This window comes from Schistocerca piceifrons, chromosome 1, assembly GCF_021461385.2.
Source record: "Schistocerca piceifrons isolate TAMUIC-IGC-003096 chromosome 1, iqSchPice1.1, whole genome shotgun sequence".
Taxonomy (NCBI): Eukaryota; Metazoa; Arthropoda; class Insecta; order Orthoptera; family Acrididae; genus Schistocerca; species Schistocerca piceifrons.
The window spans coordinates 526,486,631-526,499,710 of record NC_060138.1 but is presented as its reverse complement, the minus strand read 5'-3'; the positions used below and the strand labels follow the sequence as shown (position 1 = coordinate 526,499,710).

Here is a 13,080-nt window from a genome sequence, read left to right as displayed (position 1 = left end):
GGATGTACATGTTTATGGTATGAACGTGGTGAACCATCTATCCCATAGTGTATTCGCCCATGACAAACGGGTCCTATCCCGGGCTTCATGGTGTGGAGGGTCATGAGTTACAATGTGCAGTCACATTTTGTGTTTCTACAGGGTAAAGAACCAGTGCCCATTATATTGCACAGACTGTTTTCCCCAGGTAACTGTCATTTATTCTACAGGAAGGTGACATGCTGTTTTAGTGGGTCAGTGCACCTTCACATACAGCTGCCTCAGTGCAGCATGCTCTTTGTGGTGTACAACAACTGCCAGCAAGATAAGCTGATCTTTTGCCAACTGAACATGTATGAGAAATGATGAAGTGGGAACTTTCTCATCCTCCCAGGCCTGCAAGAATGATTGCCGAATTGCAACAAAAGGTGCAGGACTCTAGGGATACTGTTGGAGGATGCTATTTGCCTGCCCCCTTTATGATTGTTTGCATACATGCCTGCATTGCTGAGGGAGGGGGGGTCAATTGTGTGTGCATTGGGTTGTTTGGGTACCATTTGCTGAGAAATATGTGTTTCATTTGGTCTGAATTTGTTATCATGTAATCATAATCCCGTGATACTGAATTACCTGTCACCACACTTGTTAATACAGTGACCTTGTCCTTGAGTGTGTTACATTTTTATTTTATGGCAGTGTATGCAAATTGTTAAAATTTATTGGAACAAATCTCAGTTTCCTAAATAATTTCCATATTTTCCTGTCTTTTACTTGTTGGCATTTCGTTTCCTCCTACCCATCTTCTGTTTCTGTTTTCAAAATCTCAACTCCCCATGTATTTCTTTGATAACCATTGTAATCTTGTCTCATATAACCACTCTGATAATCACCTCTGTAGTTTTCATATTCCTTTCTTCTCTGATTTACCCCATTAAAACTCTGATTCCACTTTCGTATTGATGATTTCCCAGTCTGAAATTTTGTCAGCTCTTTGTTACCAAAGTCCTGTCTAGTTTTTCTACAGATTTCAAAAGTTAATCTATTGTGTCATCTGGTCTAGTCCAGCATTAATCCCCACTGTAATATTTCAGGCAATCCTTTTAAAACATCAATTTTGGTTAGTTCATCAAAGGATTTTGTTGGAACTGTGTGAACAATATATTTCGTGTGTGACGGCGCAAAGTGCACTGTGTAAAATAGACCTCTTTGGGATTGTCTAACACTCTTTGTGTGCGCTAATTATTCTGTTATGTTCGCTGTAAATTTTTTTGCTCTTGAATGTGCAAATATAGTTATTAGTAAAATGTCCTTTTTTTCTCCTTAATACTTATTCAGCTGCGCAAATTCCAATAGGTTATGGGCCCAGGCTGCATTTGGAAAAAGTATATCAATAAATTGTAGGGAGAAAGTATTGGAAAAGTTCCAATTTACATGAAGTGCGAGTTATCCTTACAAGACGATCGCAATTTCTTTCCGCATTATTTTTTGGTGTTCTTTAGGGCAATAAAAAGCAAGTTACCGTTAAGAATGAGTGCGGCACAAATTCCACAGATTGAAAGACTTATAGGTCGTGAAAACTATGCAACCTGGAAGTTCGCAGTAGAAGCGTATTTACGTTTAGACGACCTATGGGACGTGGTAGATGGGACCATGAAATCCACAGATCAGAATTATTCAAATAAGGATAGGAAAGAAAAATCAAAATTGATATTACTGATTGATTCAGTGAATTATGTTCACGTTGAAAAAGCTGCTGCAGCAAAAGAAGTCTGGGACAATTTACGAAGTGCATTCAAGGATGGTGGTCTTATGAGAAAAGTAGGATTATTACGTGAGTTAATTACCACTCGTCTGGACAAATGTAAGAGTGTAGACAAATACATTAACAAAATAATAACCACGTCGAACCAACTGAGAAACATCAGATTCAAGATTGCTGACGAATGGATAGGAACATTGCTGTTGGCAGGACTGCCCGAAAGGTATGCACCTATGATTATGGGACTCGAAAGCTCGGGTATACCAATCACCTTAGGTGAAAATCCTGCAGGACGTAAAGAGTGCTCCAAGCTGTTGTACATTGGAGAAGGAAGGTGCATCTGCTCTCTACTCAAAAAACAAAAAGAGGAAACCAGTGAGGTGCTATAAAAGTCAGAAGATGGGACACATTGCGTCTCAGTGCAAAGAAAAAGTAAGCCCAATATCAGACACTCAGCAAAAGAGGTATGTTACTGATAGCCCAGAGAGAAGGACCAATAACAAAGGTAAGGCACTCTCATGTTTTTATTCTTTTGGTGGGATGAGTAATCGTGATATGGAATGGATTTTAGACTCAGGAGCATCTGTGCATATTGTTAAAGATAAATCACTTTTTTATGATATCAAAGATAAGACTCATATGGGAATATCTACTGTTGATGGCAACAAGCTCCAGTGTCACCTGGCTGGGAAACTAGATCTACATGTAAGTGTAAATGGTGAATCAGATATGGTTACAGCACACAATGTTCATTATGTGAAAAATGTGGCAACTAATCTGCTGTCTGTAGGGGAAATTGTCAAGAAAGGAAATACAGTCACTTTTGACATGCAGGGTGCAAGAGTAATCAGTGAAAGTGATGAAGTTATAGCTACAGCAAGAAACGAAAGGGGTATTTTTAAATTGGATACCATTGACAGTAAACATAAAAATGTTAGTGATTCAGTATATTCAGCAGAAGAAAATATGGCACCGGAGGCTTGGACATCTAAATAGAAAGAGTATGTGTATAATAGAGGATATGGTGAAGGGAATACAGAATTTTAGTGTGTCCAAGGATCCTTGTGAGACATGTATTAAGGGAAAACAAGCAAGGTTACCCTTCAAGACTAGTAAGAGTAAATCCACAGAAGTCTTACAGTTAATCCACACAGATGTATGTGGCCTGATGGAATGTGAATCCATAGGTGAGAGTAATTATTTTCTTACGTTTATTGATGATTACTCACGATATACTCATGTTTATTTTCTTAGTTCTAAAGACCAAGTGAGAGATATCTTTGAGGAATATTGCAATATGTTTGAAAGGTGGACGGGAAAGAAGATCAAGATCATTAGGTCTGATAATGGGAGAGGATATATGAACCAGAAATTGAAGAAACTTCTGGCAGAAAAGGGAATCAGGCATCAAACTAGCATAAGGTACAGCCCATCTCAAAATGGGGTTGCTGAGAGGGCTAATAGGACCATTGTTGAGAAAGCAAGGAGCATGATGACTGATGCTGAATTATCCAAAGATTTTTGGGCAGAGGCAGTGTCAACAGCTGTATATTTGAACAATAGATCACCTACAAAAGCATTAAAGAATAGAACCCCTTATGAGATATGGATAGGAAAGAAACCTGATCTAAGCAATATGAGGGTTTTTGGGTGTGATGCAATGGCACATATTCCAAAACAGCTAAGAGGAAAATGGGATCCGAAAGCTAAAAAGTATATTTTTGTAGGCTATTGTGAAAATTCAAAGGGATACCGATTAATGGATCTATTGACTAAAAAGATTGTCACAAGTAGAGATGTAATATTCTTTGAAAATAGAAAGGACTCAAAAGAGAGCAAAACCACTAAGTCAACTGCACCTAGTTCAGAAGGTGAAACCTTGTGTGAGGAAATAGAAAGTGAAGAAGAGGAAGACGTCAGCCAAGGACAAATGGATACAATTTATGATGACAATGAGTTAGAGGACGAAAAAAATGAAGAAAACAATGTAAGGCGTTCTTCTCGTGTACCAAAACTGACCCCCCTGCGGGTTCGGGGGTTAGAATAGGCCCGCGGTATTCCTGCCTGTCGTAAGAGGTGACTAAAAGGAGTCTCACATGTTTCGGCCTTATGTGATGGTCCCCTCTCGGGTTTGACCTCCATGTTTCTAAATTATTCCGAAGAGCGAGCCACTTGGGGAAGGGCGCCTTACATGGTGCATTGTATCCATCGTGCAATTAGACCTTTAGCTGTCTTTCTCGTCGTTGCAATGGTGTCCCGCTCATTTTCGATCTCTTGGGCGATTACCACGCTGCACTCTGCAGTGTTTCTTTTAACTGCGACGACGACCTTGGCCATTTTTGCACCTAAGATCCAGCACGGTAGCCAGTCCGTTGTGGTGGGGCCGCCATGTACCCTCTTGGTTGTAGCCCCCTGACAACACAGGGATCGCTCTACTGATGCCTGCACCGTTAACTCCCCACGTATGCCAAGGAGTAGATGCCCATCGCCCTGGGGCATCGGGACTCCCGGCAATGGCCATCCTGCCAGGTGGCCTTTGCTGTGGCTGGGTGGCGCCCGTGGGGAGGGCCCTTGGTCGGAGTAGGTGGCATCAGGGCGGATGACCCGCAATGAAGCGTGGTACATCATCTCTCGCTGGCGGCCAGCCGTCAGCAGTCTCTAAGCGTTCCAAAGCTCACTTTAAGGCTAATGTGTATGACCCCAAATCGTTCCCCTCCCTGGCCACACCATGGGAGGAACGAAAGGCTGTGAATGAGAGCGAAAGATACTCGCCCTGGTATCTCATCTGTACCAGAGCTGACGGGGACTCGTTTGTGTCTGTGAAGCCTCAGTTCTTTGTCGAACATTTAGAGGACAAGTTCGGGGAGGTGGAGGGCTTGTCCAAGATGCGGTCTGGATCGGTGTTGATAAAAACAGCATCCTCTGCCCAGTCACGAGCCTTGCTGGCTTGTACGAAGTTGGGGGATGTGTCTGTTACTATCACCCCACATAACAGCTTAAATATGGTCCAGGGAATTATTTTTCACCGCGATCTCCTTTTATAGTCCGATGACAAGCTGCGCGCCAACTTGGAGCGCCGAGGTGTCCATTTCGTCCGGCACGTCCACCGGGGTCCGAGGGATCGTCAAGTTGCCACCGGTGCCTTCATCTTGGCCTTCGAGGGTGACACGTTACCTGAGAAGGTCAAGGTGATGGTGTACCGTTGTGATGTCAAGCCGTATATCCCTCCCCCAATGCGGTGCTTCAAGTGTTGGAAGTTTGGCCACATGTCTTCACGCTGTGCTTCCGACCTCGTCTGTCGCGATTGCGGTCGACCTTCCCATCCTGATCATCCCTGTGCACCGCCTCCAATCTGTGTGAACTGTGGTGCGCACCATCCGCCTTGCTCGCCAGACTGTCCGATTCTGCAGAAGGAGCGGAAGATCATGGAAATCAAGACTCTCGACCGCCTGACGTACACTGAGGCGAAGCGGAAATATGATCGGCTTCATCCAGTGCGCATGACAGCTTCTTATGCCGCAACTGTCACTCCTTCTACAATTCCATCCACTCCAGTCAGCTCTCAGAGTCGAAGTCCCACACCTGCCCCCTTGATGGTGGGGGGCACTAAACCTCCTGTTGCTCCTGCTCCATCTACTTCAGGAGCAACACCCCCCCAACCATCGGGGACATCAGTCCCCTCCCCCCTTCCCAGCCGGAGAAGCGTAAGACTTCTTCGGCTACTCTCGTAAGGAAGGGGTCCCTTGGGGACCTCCCTTCACACGTTCCGACCGGTTCCAAAGCCGACAGCCACAAGTGGCTCAAACAACCGCCAGTCCCTGGTCGTCGGGACACACGGTCATCGTCTGTCCCTGAGACTGACCCAGTGACGCCCTCCCAGCCTGAACCACCCAAGGCGCAGTGCGAGAAGCAGAAGAAGAAGAAACTCCCCAAGGCTACCGACATTGCGGTGGCACCCATTCCACCGCTTCCTACAAGCTCTGCGTCTGAGGATGAGGTGGAGATTCTGGCGTCCACTGAGGACATGGATCTCGCCAGTCCCTCGGATGCAATAGATAGCTGTTGTCCAGGTGGTGACTCAGTAGCAGCAGGGGCCCCGGAGGCGTAATCTGCCTCCCCAATCCCTTCACGCCTTTCCCATCCATGGCTAATACCATCCTCCAGTGGAACTGCAGCGGTTTCTTCCACCATCTAGCTGAGCTCCGCCAACTTATCAGCCGTCATCCTTTCCTTTGCATTGCTCTGCAGGAAACTTGGTTTCCAGCAATGCGAACCCCCGCCCTCCGTGGCTATCGGGGTTATTTTAAGAACCGGGCAGCTTATGAAAGGCTGTCTGGTGGCGTCTGCATATATGTCCTTAACTCTCTTCACAGCGAGTTTGTACCTCTACAAACAGCTTTAGAGGCTGTCGCTGTTCGGGTGTGGACGCCACAGGCTATTACCGTTTGCAGTATTTACCTTCCACCTGATGGTGCTGTCGCGCAGCATGTCCTGGCTGGTCTGATAGCCCAACTGCCGCCACCTTTTTTGCTGCTGGGCGATTTCAATGCCCACAACCCTCTATGGGGTGGGACTTTCTCCGATGACCGTGGTCGGGCCGTGGAGCATGTGTTGGCTCAGCTCGACCTTAGCCTCTTGAACACTGGTGCTCCCACGCATTTCAGTGTGGCCCATGGCTCATTCTCGGCCATCGATCTCTCTATTTGCAGCCCTGGACTTGTCCCATCCCTCCACTGGAGAGTGCATCCTGACCTGTGTGGTAGTGACCATTTTCCCATCTATTTGTCATTGCCCCAGTGTCATTCTTCTGGGCGCTTGCCCCGCTGGGCTCTCCACAGGGCTGACTGGCCAGCTTTTACTTCCGCTGCAACCATTGAGTCTCCCCCACAGGGTGACATTGACGAGGTGGTGCGTGTTTTAACCACGTCCATCATTTCAGCGGCCGAGGCTGCCATCCCCCGTTCTTCTGGCCACCCTCGGAGGAGGGCTGTACCCTGGTGGTCGCCGGAGGTTGCTGAGGCTATTCGCGACCGTCGGCAGGCTTTCCAGCGTCATAGGCGGCACCCGTCTCTTGAGACCCTCATCACCTTTAAGAGGCTCCGTGCCTTCGCCCGTCGTCTTATTGCACGGCGTAAGCAGGAGTGCTGGGAGAGGTATGTCTCATCCTTGGGCTCCCATGTCTCCCCCTCGCTCGTGTGGTCCCGGATCCGGCAGATTTACGGATACCAGACCCCTATGGGTGTCCCTGGGCTCTCCTTGGACGGCGCTGTCTGCACGGACTCTGCCGCCATTGCTGAACGGCTTGCCGTGCACTTTGCTCAGAGCTCTGCGACTGCATTCTATCCCCCCGCCTTTCGCTCTCTAAAGGAGCGAGCCGAGCAGACGCCGTTCTCATTCCACACGCGTCGTTCTGAAACATACAATGCTCCTTTCAGCAAGAGGGAATTCCTCGCTGCCCTCGCCGATTGCCCTGATACAGCACCAGGCCCAGACTGCATCCACGCGCAGATGCTGAAGCATCTCTCCAGGGACTGCCAGAGACACATTCTCGCGATATTTAATCACATTTGGAGCGAAGGCGTGTTCCCGTCGCAATGGCGAGAGGGTGTTATTGTCCCCATCTTGAAGCCCGGTGCGGACCCACTGGCGGTGGACAGCTATTGTCCCATTACCCTCACCAACGTTTTGTGCAAATTGCTCGAACGTATGGTGGGGCGGCGTTTGTGTTGGGTCCTTGAGTCGCGCGGTCTCCTCGCTCCATCCCAGGGTGGCTTCCGTCGGGGCCGGTCTGCCACGGACAATTTGGTGCGGCTGGAATCTGCAGTCCGTACGGCCTTTGCCCGACGTCAGCATCTCGTTGCTGTATTTTTCGATCTGCGGAAGGCGTATGACACCACATGGCGGCATCACATCCTCGCCACGTTGCATGAGTGGGGTCTTCGTGGTCGGCTCCCGGCTTTTCTTCAAACCTTTTTATTGCGCCGCTCTTTCCGGGTGCAAGTCGGTGCCACCTCTAGTTCATCTTATATACAGGAAAATGGGGTCCCGCAGGGCTCAGTGTTGAGCGTCTCCTTATTTCTAGTGGCCATTCATGGTCTGACTGCAGCAGTGGGGTCGTCGGTGTCTCCTTCTTTGTATGCCGACGACTTCTGCATCTCATTTAGCGCCACGACTACGGGAGTCGCCGACCGCAGGCTGCAAGTCGCCGTTCGCAAGGCAGCATCATGGGCTCTGACTCATGGTTTTCAGTTCTCTGCAGCCAAGACTCGAGTTATGCACTTCTGCAGGCGTTGGACGGTCCACCCTCATCCTGAACTTTACCTCGACGGCCACCTGCTTGAAGTGGTGGACACTTGCCGCTTCCTGGGACTCGTGTTTGATGCCCGGCTCACATGGGTTCCTCATGTTACTCAGCTGAAGCAAAAATGCTGGCGGCACCTCAACGCCCTCCGCTGCCTTAGCCACACATCTTGGGGTGCAGATCGCTGAACGCTGCTGTGATTGTACAGAGCCCTTGTGCAGTCCCGGCTTGATTATGGGTGCCTGGCCTATGGGTCTGCATCACCCTCAGTGTTGAAGTTGTTAGACCCCATACACCACTGTGGGGTTCGGCTTGCAACTGGCGCTTTTCGTACCAGCCCCGTAGATAGTCTACTGGTGGAGGCCGGGGTTCCCCCGCTGCGGATTCGCCGCCATCGACTGCTCGCCAACTATGCTGTCCACGTGCATTGCTCGCCAGACCATCCCAATCGTCGCCTGCTTTTCCCTGCCATGGTCCTCCATCTGCCCGAACGGCGACCTAGGTCTGGGCTTTCCGTAGCTGTCCGTGTCCAGTCCCTGCTGTCAGAACTGGGGTCATTCCCTCTTCTGCCTCCCTTCCAGGTCTGTACACCTACGCCTCCCTGGTGTTTGTCCCGGCCGTCCGTCCGTCTGGATTTGGCACAGGGACCTAAGGACTCGGTTCCACCTGTGGGCCTCCGTCGCCGTTTTCTTGCGCTCCTCGAATCATTTCCGGGCTGTGAGCCTGTCTACACTGATGGTTCCCTGGTTGATGGTCGCACTGCCTACGCTTTTTCTCACGCTGCCCATGTTGAGCAACGCTCCTTGCCGGCTGGCTGCAGTATTTTTACTGCAGAGCTGGTGACCATCTTGCGCGCTCTTGAGCATATGCGTTTCTGCTCAGGTAGGTCCATCGTCATCTGCAGTGACTCCCTGAGCAGCCTTCAGGCCATCGACCGCTGCTATCCCTCTTCTCCTCTGGTGTCCTCTATTCAGGAGTCTGTTTCCGCCATTGCCCGTTCTGGACGTTCGGTGGTCTTGGTTTGGACGCCAGGTCATGTTGGCATCCCGGGGAACGAACGTGTTGACAGGCTGGCCAAAGGGGCGCTCGACGCCCCAGCTTTGGAGATCGGCCTCACGGCTCCCGATCAGCAGCTGGTGTTGCGCCGTAAGGTGCTTGGGATGTGGTCTGCTGAGTGGCGAGGCTTGACAATGCCTAATAAACTGCGGGCTGTCAAGGAGACGACCGATGTGTGGCGCTCCTCCCTGCGGGCTTCTCTCAGGGACTCTGTTATCCTGTGTCGGCTCCGCATCGGCCATACATACCTGACGCACGGCCATCTTTTGCGTCAGGAGGATCCCCCCCTGTGTCAGTGTGGGTCCCGGCTGACGGTCGCCCACATTTTATTGGAGTGTCCCCGACTGCGCACCCTTCGGCAGTCTTTTAATTTCCCGGGCACCTTGCCTTTGATTTTATGCGACGATGCCTCCATGGCTGACAATGTTTTACATTTTATCCGTGCTAGTCCTTTTTATGGATCCATTTAGGGGGGTCCTGCACTTTTCCGTTTCTGTGTCTTTTGTCCTCGCGTCTCTCCATATTTGTTGCTGTTTTGGTGTCTAATCGGATGGTTGACTCTTTCCCTTTTTTGTTGTCGTGGTCAGTCAACCAGTCTCCGGCCATCTTCTTTTCTTCTATTTCTTTCTGTCTGGTGTTCGTCTGTACTCTTCTTTTCGGTAGTGTTCGTTGCCTAATTTGTGTTCTTTAGCACCTGGGGGGGGGGGGGGGGGGGCAGTCTCCTTCCCCTTGGGGTTTTATCTGCTCTGCGACTTTGTCTCGCTTGTTTTTGGAATGGGGGACTGATGACCTTAGCTGTTTAGTCCCCCTTAAACATCCCAACAACCACCACCACCACCAAAACCGAAGGAATATCTGGATTTTTAGATGTATACAGCACAGTCTTTTAATGATGGGCCAAGAACAGCGGAAGAAGCAATGAGTAGCCCAAACTCTCAAGAATGGAAAGAAGCGATGAAGGGAGAATTAGAATCTTTACATCAGAATGAAACCTTTGAATGGGTAGATATGCCAGGAGATAAGAAACCACTGCAGGCAAGATGGGTATTCAATTTGAAGAACCCTGAAAGCTCATCACCAAAATACAAAGCAAGACTTGTGGTTAAAGGATATTCACAAAAACAAGGGGTAGATTACGAAGAAACTTTTTCACCTGTAGTCAAGTATGCATCATTGAGATATCTTTTAGCCTTGGCAGTAAAATGAAATTTAATAATTCATCATATGGATGTTAAAACGGCATATTTAAATGCGAAATTGGAGGAGGAGATATGTCATTCCACCAAGGGAAGCCATAAAAACCAGATCAGAAAGTAAAAAGATTTGGCGTTTGAGAAAAAGTATTTATGGACTTAAACAAAGTGGACGTTGCTGGAATCGATGTCTACATGAAACTCTAATAAATATGAATATGAAGCAATCCAAGGCAGATCCCAGCATTTACTATAAGGGGAGAAAAGAAGAAATAATAATAATGGCCATATGTGTGGACGATTTCTTTATCCTGACTGGAAGTGAAGGCCAAATGAGAATTTTCAAGAAACAGCTGCAAATCAAGTTTAAGGTGCATGATTTGGGAGAAGTCAAACGTTATTTAGGTATGCAGATTACTAAGGATGAAGAAAGACAAGAATTGAGCATAAGTCAATCATCATACATGGAAAAAATATTATAGAAATTTGGCATGAGTGGTTGCAAACCCATAAGTACTCCAATGGAAGTAGGAGTGAAGTTAAGTGTAAATGAGACTGATGTGGAATGTGACAAGAATGTTTCTTATTTAGAAGCAGTAGGGAGTCTGTTATATTTGTATCAAACGTCATGACCCGACATTGCTTTTGCCACCAATGCAGTGAGCAGATATTGCAGAGACCCAAAGGAAAAGCACTGGAAAGCTGTAAAGAGGATATTCTGATACCTAAGGGGAACCTCAAACTATGAGTTAAAATACCATAGAGATGGTAACGCAAAACTAGAGGGGAGTGAGTTGGGAGACAGATACTCCACCACTGGCTGCTGTTTTAAATTAATGGGGGGCCTCACATCATGGTTCTGTCAAAAGAAAAAAACTGTTGCATTGAGCACCGTAGAGGCCGAGTATATGGCACTATCTTATACCACACAGGAAGCATTATGGCTATGAACATTAATAAGTGAAATAGAACCCAATTTAATTGAGGAATCTACAACCATCTTCTGTGACAATAAGGGAGCCATAAACCTAGCTAAAAATGATGTTACTAGTGCTAGGACAAAGCATATTGATATACGGCACCATTTCATTCGGGACCACATAGAGCGACAGAACACTGCCGTGGACTATCTGTGCACAGAAGACATGTTAGCTGACCTTCTGACCAAACCCTTGGAAAGGGAGAAGTTTGAGAAGATTGTGAGACTATTTGGTTTATCTTGTGGAAGCAGCACACAAAATATAAGTTCAAGGAGGGGTGTTGGAATTGTGTGAACAATATATTTCGTGTGTGATGGCGCAAAGTGCACAGTGTAAAATAGACCTCTTTGGCATTGTCTAACACTCTTTGTGTGCGCTAATTATTCTGTTGTGTTTGCTGTAAATTTTTTTGTTCTTGAATGTGCAAATATAGTTAGTAAAATGTCCTTTTTTTCTCCTTAATACTTATTCATCTGCGCAAATTCCAATAGATTTGTGCTAACGTATTGCTCATTGTAACGAATTTTTACAAAATTCCTTCATAGTACCATTCAATTCCATATAATTCGGCCATGTGGGAACCAACTTGTGGCTTGTTCTGACTCTGATCAAAATTTATGTAGAACATTTTTATCGTATTCAAAAAATGTCATTTGTTGATTTAATTGTAGATTTGCCAAGGACAATGCTTCCCTTCAAGAACTTCTTAACAAATTTAATGTTTAATTAGTCTGTCATGCCTGCTAATAGTTGTTTGCAATGTTGGATAAAATCTACAGGATGCGAATTGCCATCACTTAGAAAAATTTTTGCTTGGACGTTAGTTCTCATAGCAGCATGATTAGTAAATAAGTTTCTTGTTACTACACTTTACTGAATCTCTACTAATTTCTTCTCTATGTTAGCTAGGTCACCTACCACAGAACCATTATTATTCTAAACACAAACACTATTCATAAAGTTATTTCCAACTTCATTTGATTTTGGGAAACCAATTAAGTTATTTCCCCATTTGTATTATTGGTAAGTGACAACATTTTACTTTCCAAAACCCCATTCACATTACACAATTCTGCCTTAGTCTCATCGTGTTCATCTTTTATCACATTTCTAAGTTCATCAAAGTTCCTTTCACTCTCCCTTGTTTCTTCAGCAAAAATCATCTTCCAAACTAGTTATTTTGTCTTCAACTATGTCAAGTCTGGAACCCACACCCCTTAAGTCAGTGTCAACATAAGCTTTTAGGTTTTTTACTATTAATCTGCAGTTTGCATTCATTCTTTGACAGTAAATCACTGTTTTCTGTTCTAAACTCTCATTTTTTTGCTTGATGTTCTGTAACTGATCTCAAATTATTGTTACCACTTGAGTCAAATATAGAGACTCATTTTCTTTCAGCACCTTATTCACACCCTTATCTATCTCTAATGAAATCCTCATTTGCCTTCTTGTTGATTACTTTTATTTTCAGTTACCGTGCTGAAATATCCATTGACAGTTTTAGTCAAAATGAAAATCAAAAAACACATAAATGTTACTTATCTTCATTTTTTATTAGGAATCCACCTTGTCAATAGTCCAGAGTTACCTCTTTTTGTGTGCCATTTTTTTCATCCTCTTCAAACTTTTATAGTCACAACAACTACTGTAACAGTGTTATTTCATGCATTTTTCTGAACAACACAAACAGCATTACTGTTTCAATCTTTTCAGTTTTACATTCCAGTCAGAGACCCAAATTGTAACCTTCTGTCCCAAGTTAGCTATGTAAAATATTAATGCTTCATTCTTTGAAATCTCCAAATATAACTT

At 46.2% G+C, this 13,080-nt stretch overlaps 1 protein-coding gene across 1 annotated transcript; it reads left to right on the top strand.

Annotated features, from left to right (window-relative positions):
• Positions 1 to 2,137: 2,137 nt before the first annotated feature.
• On the top strand, positions 2,138 to 2,734 carry LOC124745798. Its single transcript, XM_047248938.1, has one exon. The coding sequence runs from the start codon at positions 2,138 to 2,140 to the stop codon at positions 2,732 to 2,734; it is 597 nt and encodes a 198-aa protein (XP_047104894.1).
• Positions 2,735 to 13,080: the final 10,346 nt, after the last annotated feature.